A 15,160-nucleotide genomic window follows, 5' to 3' on the forward strand; every position below is an offset into this window, starting at 1 on the left:
AATGAATCCTTTATTCACACAAAATACACATATTATGAAACACCAAATACAGTTGAAAAACAATTTTTACAATTAGAATTTGAATATCTATGCAACAACGAATAATTCGGTCAGCGTACAAGACGGCGGATTTTTCGGTGCACAAAATTGAAAGTTTACATGACAAAATGCATATTTTGTTTAAAAATGTATATATACAGACAACTCCTGTTTAGAAAACCTTCGGCATATTTTACTTAAAAAATTACGAATTTGGATCCCTAATAATTAATTATTTAATTATAAATAATTCATCTTAAATCCATAGCGTTTAAAATATGGAACTTTGTTTTCAAAATACTGATAGTGTATTATCAAAATGTGTATCATTAACAAGGATACTGTTTCTTGTTCAATCAGGAAACGTGGTTTGGATTTTGGCGACGCGCTTCAGGAACTAGACACCGATCTGGGAATATCTGCCGATGTTAAAGATGCACAGGCAAATGCTGGTGTAGACGCAGCTTTGAATATAGCCGTGAATGAAGGTCTACCTGATGATTTACTGGGTGACGGAGATGTCGAAGTCGTCGACGACACTCAGTTCTGGGACGGAAGGACTGACTCCTACTTCGAAGACTGGCCTGGTAGTTTTCCTCTTGGCTTCGGGCATAAAGATCACCTGGGTGACATCAAGGGACACCTCCTCGGAGAGGACAGAACAAAATTTTCTTTCTGTATTGGCAGTTACAAGTTTGAGGAGTATTTTGAATATCTTGTAGATCCCGATGCACAGTGGAAAGACTTCAAACACATTCGAGACCTTACCGATTTACCTCTAGTTGCGAAGGGAATTCTTACAGGTACTTTTGTTTCTAAAAATTATTTCAAAAGCGTGATATATACCAAGACTTTTTAATATAGCCGTAATTAAGAAAAATAATTAATGAAATATTACATCATATTATTTGATATAAAAAATACGATTTTGTCTAAAATATTATACTCCAGACTCATAAATGTTATATCTCTATACACACATGAGCTTTTTGATTGTTATGAGGTTGTACAGGAGCTTTTATTTCCAGTGCAAGTAATTATCATCATTACAAAACACCCATGATAATATAAGCAAAATAAACTATAGTTCTGTGTAAACATCATGTGGTTTTGAGAAAAATTAGAGAGACTTTTGTATCAAATTAAAAGCATTTTTAATTATTTAAAAATAAAAAAATAACAAGTTTTGTTGCAATATTTAAAAAGTTCATGTAAATCAATTCATTTATTTGTTCAAATTACTAGTGCATTTTTAAACTTAATTTCTAAGATATGCAGTAATGATTTCTAACTAATAAAATTGCTATAATTCAAGCAATTTTTAAAATAAGATAAAATTATTTTTATTCTATACATAATTCAGTAAAATTCAGATAAAAATAAGATCGAGTTCGTAATAACTGCAGCCTGTTCTGAAAAATATACTCACTAATTAGAGGATATTCAGAATATTCAACCATCTGCTATTAAATTTGAAACCCGAAGAAGCAAACTGAAATTCCATTATTTTATTTTCCTTATTTTTGCTATTTCGGGAAAGAATTCGACTTTGACTATTTCGACTTTGTTTCCTACTGAGGCTGCAAAGTGCTCTGACTCATTTAAAACCAAGAGTCAATTTCTTTTCATAAACTTCGATGAAAACTTTTAAGAAAGAAGATGATTATTTATTTTATTTTATAAGTTTTCTTTTTTCACGGTTCACTTCACATGCTTTTATTTAATTCAGGCTGTGATGCAAGAGAAGCAGTGAGAAACGGTGCAAATGCCATCATCGTTTCTAACAATGGTGGAAGGCGCCTTGACGAAACACCTGCAACGGTAAATACTTTTGATAGTATTATTCAATTTTTATTTGAAAACTTTCCTTTGTACAAAATACGTAATATAATATGTTTTCTTTATTTGAAGATCGAAGCGCTTGCTGAAGTCGTGGAAGCTCTGGATCATCACGAATTTGACCACATCGAAATCTACTTGGATGGTGGAGTTCGTTTCGGTACCGACATCTTCAAAGCAGTTGCAATAGGGGCAGATGGTGTTTTCATCGGTCGACCTATTGCTTGGGGATCTTTGCATAGTGTAAGTACAACGATCAACTAAAATGTTTCTTATTGGAGGTAGTCAATGTTGATATCTGTTTTTAAAGTTACCTAGACGCTTTGATTAGCAGCAGATATGCTGACTTACAGAGATTTCGTTACTCTCTTTGGTAAAAATCTGAAACAGTACTTTACTGTACATATTTATTCTGATGCTCTCTCGGCCCTACAAGGCTTGGCGAATCCGGAACCAAGCAATAGACTTCTTTTGGATATAAAAAAAAACATTTATAACAAAATAAGAGAGAAAAATGGTATATATTTTCATTGGGTCAAGGCACATATTGGTTTTACCGGGAATGAGAGGGCGGATATGCTAGCTAAAGAGGCAGCCCTGGGAGAGGGTGATATTTATGACGATATTAATGATTACAGAAGAATTACCTTGAGGAAAACGAAAGCAAGTATAACTGAGAAATGGGCTCGGGAATGAAATGATTCAAATAAAAAAAAAGGGTTACTTGAAATTTTTGACCATATAAAGAAAAATGGATCTATTTAATAATATAGATACTATTCAAGTTATCACGGATCATGATAGATTCCCGGCCTATTTAAAATGTTTTAATCTCCAGGTCAGTGATCAATGCTTGACTTGTGGGAAGTACGGAAATGCAGCTCATTTCATGGAAGAATGTAAACTGACCGAGAGTGTGAGGACGAGATTTGGAAAAATAAATGAACAGAATGTAACTGAAAAAAGAAACTTCTTGAGTAGCTATGCAGCAGAAATTATGAAGATTGTGAATGCAAATAAGACTATCATAGGAATAGGACCTTAAATATTTTAGTTTTCCTTTTATTTACGAGTTTATGTGTTAGGTGAGTGAGTCATGTGTCGTCTTAATTATTTTTTGTTTTCTAGTCAATTATGCTTATGATTTTCCTTACTTTGTATTGTGTGAGTGTATTTTTAAAGATATACAATCTGTGTTAATGTATTTAATCTGTGCTTTAATTTTTTGTTTTTATCTTTTAACTGTATTTTTGTTTGTCTGCGTCGGGTGTGCTGCGTTAACCATGAGGCCGATTGCTATCGGCCAGGAGGGTTGCAACACACTCGTAAACTAAACTAAACTAAACTCTATTCGGAAACAAGCCTGAGCCTGACCTATCCGCTTTTCTTTCCGAGAAATTAGCTTTCTATGGAAGTCTTCTTCGTAAACTTAGAACACTTACAACCTTTTAGTCATGAAATGCAAAATCCTTTTATGTTTCAAGTAGCTGGACGTATTCATGTATGGATGAATCTGCATAAGGATGCAAATCATTCGTATCATTATTCTATTATGTCAGGTTTCCAGCCTTTCCATACCTCCGCCCTCCTTTTTACAAAAACAATTGTTGCCCCCACTCAATATTCGTAACAATCTAATTTCATAAATACTTTTCTGATATTGAAATTAATTTAATAAACTACCAAATATATACCATATTATATGTTAATATACATAAAAATATTTATTTATTATTAAGTAATAATAACTAGTATAAGTAATAATAATTGGCATCATTGAAGATATCGATGTTCTAATTTCCTTTTCAGTCACTAAACGAGATCGATACATGGTCTTTAAAACAGCTACAGCAGAGAAAATAGTTTTACATAAGTAAGATGTAATTTACATAAGTTACAAATGGCGATAAAATTTCAAAGGCTTTGCTTGTTAAGTAAGAAAACATTTTTCTACTCGTAACCAAAACGTAACAATATTACTTTCTCCTGGAAACATCTGCTTTAATGTGCTGTCACAACATAAGTAAATTATCATTTTTAGCTTTGCTGTTCGAAGGCCAAAATCATCGTATTTTTCAGTTATAAACGGGTTTCTTATCCATTTGTATTTCGACATGTCAGGAACTTTAAAGTAAAACGAGAATTATTTTCATAAACTGGTCAAGGGAGTATTAACAAGAACGTTTTTTCTTCTATTTCATCTTCAGGATAGGTGATTTTAAATTTTAGAAATATGTCAAAGTTTTATTTGTCAAACTTACCTTCCAGAGTTTCAATTAATTTTTCATAAATGCACTAATCTTGTCTTTCTGCATCAGAGCTTGAAATTGAGGCTCTTATATTGATTTATTTAAAGTACTGAGTTTTTGAAAAATATCTACTAAATACGAAAGTTTCTCAAGGAAATTTTGTGTCATAAAACAAGTTTGTTTCATGTCTATTAATATTAGTCAGAAACTCTTCTTTTAGCTCAAACACCCTTCGAAGTGCTTTGGAACGAGAAAAACAACATGCCTCACAATAACATAGAAGTGCTCTTTATTTTGCATCCATGCCATCACGCAATTTTTCGAATAGCCTTTCTACTAATGGGCTATTTTTAATAAAATTTACAACTCTGATTACTCTTTGTAGATCTTCGCCCATATCTTTTGACGTGATTGTCATTCATACAACGTGTCGAAATTGTACAAAAACCACCTTTCGAACAGCGATTTGTCTGTTTCCATCGATAGAGCACCATCTGTGCATAGCCCAAAACAATTCTTCCACAGAATGTCATTTTCATTAAAAGATTTATCAATAATATTACAAACTTCGCTGTCTGCAGTATTGTGTTCAATAGGCTTACAGAGTAGCAAAGCTTCTCTAACATCAGTTTCTACAATTTCAATCAGTTACATAATCAAGTCTGCATCTTTAAGTACATCTGTAGCTTCATCCCCTTGCAAAGCAAAATAAAATGGTTCTTCTTATTCTATTCATTGATCGCAGAGATCTTCAGATATATTGGAAATTTGTCTTCCCACCGTCTTACCTACAAGTGGAATCATTCTAAGTTGACCAGCATAAGATTAGCCGAACATTATAGCTATCGTGTCAATAGCCGCAGGTAGCACCATTTTCTCGTATTAAATGTTTTTTTTTTTTTTTCCTTTTCTATAAGAATATATTGAATATTCTTACAGTAAATATAAGCAATTCTATAAGAAATCTTATACGATGCAAGCAATGCCTTTGATGTTAAAGACATGGTCTTTGAAAGCATTTTTCTGTTGTTTATTTAAATTTCTAATTTTCTTTAGAGAAATTCTCTTATCTTGCCATCGTTGTCTGCACGTCCGTTTTCAAGACGTCGTTTTAATTGATTGGATTTCATGCTATCTGCGGCCAAAATATTCATGAAAAGCAAACACAATAATTGTTTTTGGACATTAATAACCTTACATGTAAATCCCAATGGAGAGAATTACAGTCGCTGTTTACATTACTTACACTGGCACCAGCATCCTCTTGCTTTATTGAATTTTCCTTTCCTTTTATTCATTTAATGCCACGTGAAGTGTCAGATATTACCTGTATTGAGGATCACAAAGGAACTGTACATCATAATTGTGCTCAAAGGTTTCGCACAAATTAAAAATAATAATTATCCGCAGCACTTATTTTTTTGTGATAACACAGGTATCGTAATAACCAGATAAAAATCACTTGCTCAAACATTACGTTTGTATTTCCTCAAGATATTTCATGTATATTTCTTTCACTGGAGCTATATTTCAACTTCCTATGTAAATAATATTATTTTCTTTAAAGTTGTTCAGGTTTCTATTATTGCAGTAACAAAAATTTTCAGCATTATGACGTGAAAAGATTATTAAACGTTTAGCAGAGAAATAATATAAATAGGCTTAAAGCATTCCATTGAAGGAAATAGTGATGTTACTTCTTTATTTAAAAAAGCACATTTTCAAGATTCGTAAATATAATGCTATGAAATTAATCAATTCTCCATTTCTTGCAGGGTAAAAATGGAGCCCAACGAGTTCTTCAGATACTTCGTAAAGAGTTTGACAGAACAATGACTTTTATGGGTAGGTCACCTTTACTTTTATTAATAGACACAGAAAGACTTTAGCTTATTGTTTTTGAATGCAAAGGTCCGATAATAGGGTAATAAAATTTATTCTTATCAAAAGAAATATATTAGAACACTAGAATTCTCCTCAGAGAAATTCGTACAAGTGTTAACAACGTCACGCAGTACAATCAGTAGTTATACTTCAAACTACTAAAAACGTTAAATACAACACAATACAAAGTGCATCTAAAGAGAAAGCTAAGTCGGATATCGGTTCACGCGGAACTAAACAACTTGTAACAACAGTGACTAAGCAACTGACAGTAGATTAGATTAGAACATAGCTACTTTAATATACAGAACTATTCCAGGATACAACTTTGTTGGTTCTTGAATTAAATCCCGAAGGCACATGAAGTATAAAATTCCGGACGTGGGAAAATCTCTGAAGAGACATCGGAGGAAGCTGGAGAAGGAGGGGCCACAAACCAAACAGGGCGGAGCAAAGCAAGACATCGTAAAAAGTCACTGTAATGTGGTGCCATCTGTTGAGTCTAGATATAACTAGCTCTGTCATCTTACATAAAGAGATGGACAATTAAACACCCATGCCGTCTGGAGAGCAGATGCTCTCTCTTCGGAACTGGCCACGCGAAATAGTTGTAGTACTTTCTGTTTCTCGAAATTAATGGAAAGCAATAAATGTGGGATTACGGTTACAGCTAACATAAAGGTCAGTTACATTTATTCCAACTAAAGCGCTGACGGACAGGTGAGAGGTAATGAAAAGACGGGGATTCCTGATGTCTAACAGGGATAAGCAGATATTTTATCCCACGTCTGTAGATATCTGGAGATACTAACACCTCCCGGGAAGTCTCTAAGGGCGCTCTATCGGAGTATTAACAACACATTCATGCATAAGTAGGGAGGTAGCAGAGGTTCTGCTTATATGCAATTCATGAAGATAGAAGGACTCCACTGAGGGACATGCTTTGAACATAATATGATTACAGGGAACATGAAAGATGTGTTTTCAATTCATTTTGAGCAATTAGTGAATAAGGTTACAACCTTTAATTTACAGCTAAGTGTGTGGAACCCTGAGAACTGGTAAGCGAATAATCGCTTTAGCTCAGGAAACAGAAACGTAAACTCAAGAAGGGTTAATTACCCTTTATTGCTCAAAGTAAAGTTTTACAGATAGCCCTTTCTCAGGAGGTACACAAAAGCCTCCACTGGGGCTTGAACTCAAGAATACTGAGAAACAAAACCTAAGTAATGCTTACTTAAAAAGATATAGCCGAAGCTATCAAAATTCTACAGGAGTTGGCCCCTAAATGTTAACTAAACAGCGAAGCTATCAAGGACCTTAAATACGGCCGAGCGTAGAGCTAAAAGGCTTAGAGAGAGTGTAGCCAAAAGGCAAACGCTCGCTAGTCAGAATCTCAGGCTCAGTGGAACCTCAACTTAAGTACTGCTCTTCCTTCATTTGCATTTAACCGCCATTCTAAAAACACACTCTGGCCGGAAATTTGTTAGCTGAAATTAGAAGGGATAGGAAAGTAACTTTAATTAAAGATATCTGTTAAAAACTTAGGATAAACCTTAGAAGTAAAAGATGATGGCCAATTTTTTATTCTTTGTCGTATGTGTTTTAATGATGTTCATATCTTTTTTCAGGTGCTGGCAAAGTAGACGATATTGTGAGATCAATGGTTGTATCACAAAATTATTACTTCTATCGTTATGAATCCGATTACAGACGTCATGGTGATAGAACAGGCGGAATTAACGTTGGTCCTCATTCTGACTATTACTTGGTTTGTCCTTTCGATTACAAAGATAACCATCTAATACACCACATAGGCGCAGGAGTGGGTGATGGAAGCCAATGGTTTGAGGACAGTAGCTATTCATTTTCTTCGTATTCGTTCTCATCTTCCGATATCTTGGGTGTTTCTGCAGATATGTAAGTGCTTAAAACTAGAAAAAACAGACAAAAAATTAGGCAAAGCAACAACCCGGTGTTTGGTGTAGATTTTAATTCAAAACTCCTAAGTTTTATTAACATTCTTTTAATTATAGCTATTAAAATAGTAATTCATGTCATTTTTCATGCTCCTTTACTATTTCCGCGGACAGATTCGCTATCTTCGCGTTCGCTTCGCTCTTTTGTTTTTGGTATAAAAACAAGTTCTATTAAAAAATCAGCACATCCAGTCTCCTTTGTTCCGTGTGTCCTCCCTTCTTTGCTCTTGACGAAGAGGGGTTTGTATTTGTTCACTATTAAAATCAATAGAGTTTTAATTAAAATCTATGCCAAACGTAAGACTGCTGCTTCGTCTAACTCGATCGATATAAGTGCTTTAAATTAAATTTTCTTTGAATGGCTGTCAGTAGTCGTACTCTAGTCACATGCTATTTGACAAATTTCTCATTTTCTTCTCTTAGCGAATTTTAAATAGTTAAAATTTTCGTAGATTATTACCTAAGTTGCATTTGGACCTATACTAGTTTTATGAACAGGTGTTATACTTGAACTGATGCATGAAAAATATATTTACTTTCGGTTAGATATTACATAGTCTAAAGTTGTATACTTAAGACGTATTCCCACTGATTAACTGAAATTCTATGGTAAATTACGTAACAGAGATTATGAACGTATTTGAGTTATATTTGATGAGACCGAATGGTGTTCCAGATTTTAGTGCACTATTATATCGTAATTCAAAGGAATAGAGTAGCATAGGTAATAAGAATGGAAAAAGAAATTTGTAAAATTTTATTACAGGATTTTGACAAACAGCTTGACAAATAATTGATGTGTCCTGACAAGGTAAATGTATTTCAATTCGGCCAAAACTCGTGCCACCTTTGTTTGGTTCTTCTGAAAGACATTCGTACTAAGGTACTTGTTAAACTCAATTAAATCTCAGACAACTAAATAAGTTTCTTCTGCGTTTTTTAAGGTTCAGTACCGATCTCAATCAGAAGATACCTAGCAAAGTGTATTGGATTTTAAACTGTCTTTGACCGACCATGTCTCGCCTGAAGCCTCAGTCACCATAATTATCACAAGAGGATTTCTTCTTTGGGAGTAATGTTATGGACCATGTGTTTGAGTCCCATTTCTCCGCAGATTTTAGAGAATTGAAAATTATATTATCATGATTATCATTCACATTACCTAGGTGAAGCTTAAGCGAATGTTATTACCAAAGTGAATTATAGAATAGTAATTCAAAGTACTGTTTTGCGAAGGGGTACAAATAGGCAACTTATAAGGAATGAGACGCTATGAAAATTTATCTTTTTCTGCTATTAAATTTGACATTCTATGATTTTTCGTTACGATGTAGTGGTACACTGAAATCTCAGGGATCATTATGCCTTATCTAATACACAAACTGTCTACTGTAACTAAGTTTTATTGTGATACGCAGGCGTTTTGAAAACTCATATCATGTTTAGAATCTCAGCATTAATTTATAACATTATTCTTTATTTAATAATATTTTTTTTTTACTTCCTGCAACATTTTGGGTGTTCCTTATAGTTTCACACTGCTGTATCCAAATATGATATTTAGTTTTTACTATCAAGAACCAGATTTTAGAGAGCCAAGAAAATAAAACCACTTGGGCTTGAAAATTGCTGTTAGAGTTCTACACCTATTTATCCACAGCAAACAATTTAATGAGGACCAGTTTTAGATGATTCTGAGGTAATTAATTGTGACTTTTGCTTATTAAAGCTTCTTATGAGGTATTTTATTACCAGGTACAGTATTTCTGCATTGAAACAAATTTTATGAGGCATTTTATTACCGGGTATAGTATTTTCATAGAGAAACAAATTTTTATGAGGTATTTTATTACCAGGTATAGTATTTTCACATGAAATAAATTTTTAAGAAATAATGAGCATCTCTTACGCAACTATTCCATTGCAGTATTTGATAAGATCTACTTACAGCAAATTAATGGCAAAGAATAAATCTTTATTACACTTATTACCAAAACGTCAAGCAGGAAACGGGAAAAATTGCGATAAATCGGCTGAAGCAGTTCGAGGTCATATTTGGATATGTCACAAATAAAAGAAAGCTACATCGAGTAGCATTATGAAAAAGAGTGGCGCTGCCATCGTTTTACATGAATACGATACAGATCAAAACTATCTGTTTAAGAGGGAATCGTTATTCAATGAAAGATGATATATCAAACAATTTAGAGATCGCCAAAGTATGAAAATGAGTTCTAGGTGACATTTGCCAGCAGAATTGAGTTATAGAGCCACAAAATGATTAGAACCAGGTCAGCGACAGTTTGATGTTGCAATAGAGCTAAATGTCGACCGTTACATGGTAAGTCGGTTGTAGAACCAATATCTGTCGCCTGGTTCGGCCTTTCGAAGACCTACCGAAGGTAGTCAAGATTTATTATTTTTGGAGATGACTGGTATGTGCGACTTAAGGCATGTCGCAACAGGACTGCCATCGCATCTCAGCTTAGACCCGCGTCTATTTATTCTATAGGAAGGGCAGTATCAACCACAAAGGAGTCACAACAGCCACGATGAAAGCTGAAAGAAAGAAGTCTGTTTGCTTGAAGACTGGCATTGTGTATCCCGCTTACCTCATGCAACCAAATAGAGTGTTTGTATGGAGCACGTAGTCATCTAAACTAGACTGAAAATTATTGGACGCCTGTTCTATTCCCTGATGAGTTCACTGATTCTCGACGTACTTATACATAGAGGGGAAAAAACACTCGATATCTGCTATACAACATACGGAAAAGGGATATTTATATAAGAGCCAGTATTTCTTTTATGGGAAGGATTACTTTTAGGTGAAGGCACAGACCTGAATGCTGTCAGATGGAACTCTGAACGCTCAAAGCAATATTTTGAAGAAAATAACAATTACCGAAATCACTAGTATGTAAAATACTGAAATGTAGCCTAAACTGTGCAAATTTGATTCACAATGTATAAGGGGACAAGCGCGTGCATCGACTGGTTGTTTGCGAATAGCGCTTCTTTGAGTGTGTGCGCAACACGAATTTCTAATTTAATAAAAAAGGTTTCATTTATGTACATGTAATCCTGTTGATTAGGTATTAAATATTTTTTTAAAACTCCCTGCAATATTTATAAAAGCGAGTACATTTAGAATCATTTAGCAAAAGCTGGCACGTCATTAGCATTAGCGAAAAGATCAGATGTAGAAATGCTGTCATTTCTGCTCTGTCCTTGGTTAATCTGAAACGAGATAACTATTATGTATTTTTATTACGCTTAATTTTTAAAATTTTTTCAGTAAAGCATTTCAAATTGTTTTTTATATTCAAGCAGTTACAATCATAGCACTCCATAATTCCTTACCAAAATGTTTTCCCTTTTAGTTTGGGTGTTGGAGTTGACGTCAGCCTCAGCAGTAGCAGCAGTAGCAGCAGTAGTAGCAGTAGCAGTAGCTGCAGCAGTCACAGTGACAGTATCATCGCTGCATCGGACAGTTTCAGTTGGAGCAGCGAAAGTAGTATCAGTATTTCCGAATCCTCCGTGATTGATGTCAGCGTTATCCCATTGGGAGTTACATTCCTCGATTCTTCTTTGGTCGACTCATCAGCTTCAATCGAAGGAGTCTCTCTGATTCGATCCGATGACAGCTGGTCTCTTACTCTCATTGACATTCATGACGGCATTTCTGTTGGTGTTCATGCAGGTGTTGGAGCTCATGTTGGTGCGTCAGCTGCGGTTGATGCCGGAGTGTCAGTTGGAGTAGGAATTGAAGCTGACTTCGAAATTGAAACGGATTTCGAAGCTGAAACTGATATCGAAGCTGGATTTTCCGCTGATATCAGTGCTGGATTTGGTGCTGATATCGGTGCTGGATTTGGAGTTGATATCGATGCTGGATTTGGAGCTGATGTGCGTGCTGACCTTGAAGCTGGATTGGACATTTCCGCTGGTATTGGTGCTGACCTCGAAGCCGGATTGGATCTTTCCGCTGGTATTAGTGCTGACCTTGAAGCTGGATTGGATCTTTCCGCTGGTATTGGTGCCAAACTTGATGCTGAATTTGGTGCTTCTTTGCTTGAACTTGAAAAATAGTTGCCAGCTGGCAGCCTCATCAGTTTGTGGTTTATACTGAAATTTTTTGTTCTATCCTTAAATTTAATCTAGTACAGATGTATATATTTTCCAATATTACAAGTTACATAGAGAAGCTCGTATTAATAGACACTGGAAAACTTGAATGCTACAAGAAATTTTGGTATATACCATGTTAATAGAGTTATTATGAATATTAATGTATTTTAGTATTTCACTAAGAATAATAATTGCTAAAATACGTAATGATAAATTGTTTTGTGGTTGCAGTTTTTGCATCTTTTTCCTTTCTGTGTTTCTAAAGTATTCAATACATGCTTTTATTTAATAAGGGTTGAACTGTAATAGCAAAACACTTTATTATTTTATAAATAGGAATATTCTAAGTATTGGCAATATTTCACAATCTGTTGCTTGCCGAAGAAATTTCCTTGAGATTGCTTCAATATATTTTCATGTACAAGTTACATTTTCATATTAAAAGAAATTTTAAAGTACTTTCGGAAAAGTTCTATAAATTTATAGTACTTTCCCGATTTCCTAACTGATGTAATACAATAACTAAATATGCTGTAAAATTTGTGTAATAAATATAGATATAGTTTTGCCAGACTTCTTATTTTTGATTTATACAATAAATATTGTTAATAAGTTTAATTTTTTTACTGCCCAGTTTTAAGGAATAAAATATTTTTGTGATTTGGGTACACATGCACATGTCAGCGTCTGTCATATTAAAACAGGAAAATGTAATAAAACATTGATTGCATTGTTTTTATGACAAAAACAAAGCTGTGTGTAAGTTTAAAAAGTACGATAATTCATATAGAAATATACGCCGTGTTTCAAAAAGAATATACGTATTACAAAGTGTTATTTTGTCCAAACTATCGATCACTGCGCCTCGGCTCGGCTATTGGCGAAACGAATACATAGTCTAGTTTATATTAATAGCCGCTAGATGTCAGTTGTCTTCTGTTTTGCGTGGTAACCGTCACATGTTTAAAATGGCTACTCCGAAGCAGAAATCATTTTGTGTTCTCGAGTTTGACACTCTGTGACTTCTTCCTGTGGGGTCTCACTAGACAACGTTTATGTACCACCACTCCCACAGAACCTGGAAGAGGTGAAGAACCGGACCCGTACTGTCATAACATCAGTGACGACGGGCATGCTTGCTCGAGTATGGGAGGAATTTGATGTGATATTGTTCGTGTCGCTGATGGAGGACATATTGAACATCTGTAACATCTGTAATCTGAACTTGAGAGGTTCGTACATATGTGTGTAAAGTTTCATATTCGTATGTCATACAGTTTAATAAATATATGCATTCGAAATACGTATATTCTTTTTGAAACACGCTGTATTTAATAGTGTTTACTTGTCGGAATTTTTGTAACATTCGTAAAAATTTCTTTTCATGGTAAGAATTCAGAAGTGAGTTAACATCAGTTTTACACTTTATGAACAGTTGTTTTTATATGCTAATAGGAAATCTTTTTTTTTTTTAACCCAGTAGCAGTAATTTTAATCTTTCACAATAAGTATTTAGACCTACTTTAAAATTTGCATCATATCAATGCAAACATGTCCGAAAATCTTAAAGCAACATAAATCTTTGGAGAAATTACACCTTCTAATAGTGGAATAAATCACTGACCCTTTTTAAACAGTTTTTAAAGTACTATTCCATTGCAGCGGTGTCAGCTAAAAGCGCAGCACCTTTTTCTTACCAATTGTTACCACGTATAAAATTATGAAATAATAATAGAGTTAAAAGACTAAAACAATTAGTTCTGTAAAAAGCGAATTTTTTAAAATTTCATAAGTCTTAAAGAAAGTAAAATTTTCTTTTTAATTTTTTAATCTAGAATGTTCTACACATAAATAAAAAATGATAAAACAAAACGAAATTTAACAGGTGGCATAAAGAATATTCTACAGATAAATAAATAAATAAAAAACAATATTCAGTCTAAACAAGTGGCATATACTTATCATTCACTGTTATTGAAAAAATTTCAATTTTTCAATATAACCGAAGCCACGTAAATTCTAGCAAATATGGCTCTAATGGTGGCGAGCAGTGCCTCGCAGATGCCGCCATCTAGCTCTGCCCCACAATCGCTCGACAGTTTGGGTATGGCATTTGGTTTTGGGGTCTACAAAATTATAACTGTGATTAACAGTGAAATATTCATACACAGCATTTCTTAATTCCTCTTTCTATTATCCTTTCCAGCAGTCTGAAAACATTAGTGTTGCCATCTGGGATGTTTTCCTGAATGGAAGTCATCAATGTTGTAGCACAACGATCGGGAACGATGACCAGAAAATATTCTTTGCTTTTCCGGCATAAACCCCCAAATACCCACTGTTTCGGAAGAACAAATCCAACTTTTTTTTTTCCTTTTTGTGAAATGGCTTTCGTCCGTTTCTGCGATTTTGTCAGCTCCACCGATTTTATTTCTTTTACGAGACATCAAACTATTTGCACATACCTCCCTCAAATAGTTATTCCAATTTTGCTATCTTATTATGGCTAACTGGTTTTGGTTTGGTTTGGTTTTATTAGATTATGCCAAAGCACTCGATGACTATCTGCCCTAAGGGAGGGATGCCTTCGTGGAGGACTTTCTAAGGGAAACTGGCTCGTATACACGTTACACATGGGGAAAACCACGAAAACGCCCATGCAGCCAGCCCGTTCACGGGATTCGAACCTCTTACCGAACTACCAGTTTTCAGCGACGTTACCGCTCGGCCGCTGGTGGGCCTATGGCTAACTGAAGTAGGCAAAATTCTATCGGCGTCAATTCTTGACACCATAGACCAAAACAAACGACATTGAGGAAATAAAAGAAAATGGAATCCTCATTGAAGAAAGACGCGAGTCTTCAAACCATGTTTTGGTTCTAATTCCCCCCCCTTTTTTTTTCCACAACAAGAACCTACGTAACAACGCCATGTAGGAGTTTTGTTTGAGTCAAAAGTTAACTTCATCGAATGATTTTGAGAACAAATCAAGTGCTATGAATTATTCCTTTATCATGAAGGAATCTTATGGCAGCCTCT

General features: G+C 34.5%; 1 protein-coding gene across 1 annotated transcript in view; it reads left to right on the top strand.

The window, feature by feature from the left end:
- Window positions 1–12,694, top strand: part of LOC118186293 (uncharacterized) — a 51,141-nt gene extending 38,447 nt beyond the window's left edge. The window contains exons 9-14 of the mRNA XM_085817730.1: window positions 400–842; window positions 1,769–1,860; window positions 1,951–2,121; window positions 5,903–5,972; window positions 7,643–7,931; window positions 11,374–12,694. Coding sequence (XP_085673856.1) covers window positions 400–842; window positions 1,769–1,860; window positions 1,951–2,121; window positions 5,903–5,972; window positions 7,643–7,931; window positions 11,374–12,082 — 1,774 coding nt within the window. The 3' untranslated portion in view covers window positions 12,083–12,694. The remainder of the gene's footprint in view (window positions 1–399; window positions 843–1,768; window positions 1,861–1,950; window positions 2,122–5,902; window positions 5,973–7,642; window positions 7,932–11,373) is intronic.
- The last annotated feature ends 2,466 nt before the right edge of the window (window positions 12,695–15,160 follow it).

The sequence above is a fragment of the Stegodyphus dumicola genome, chromosome 5, assembly GCF_044657685.1.
Source record: "Stegodyphus dumicola isolate Sdum_Otavi_A_Nest chromosome 5, ASM4465768v1".
Classification (NCBI taxonomy): Eukaryota; Metazoa; Arthropoda; class Arachnida; order Araneae; family Eresidae; genus Stegodyphus; species Stegodyphus dumicola.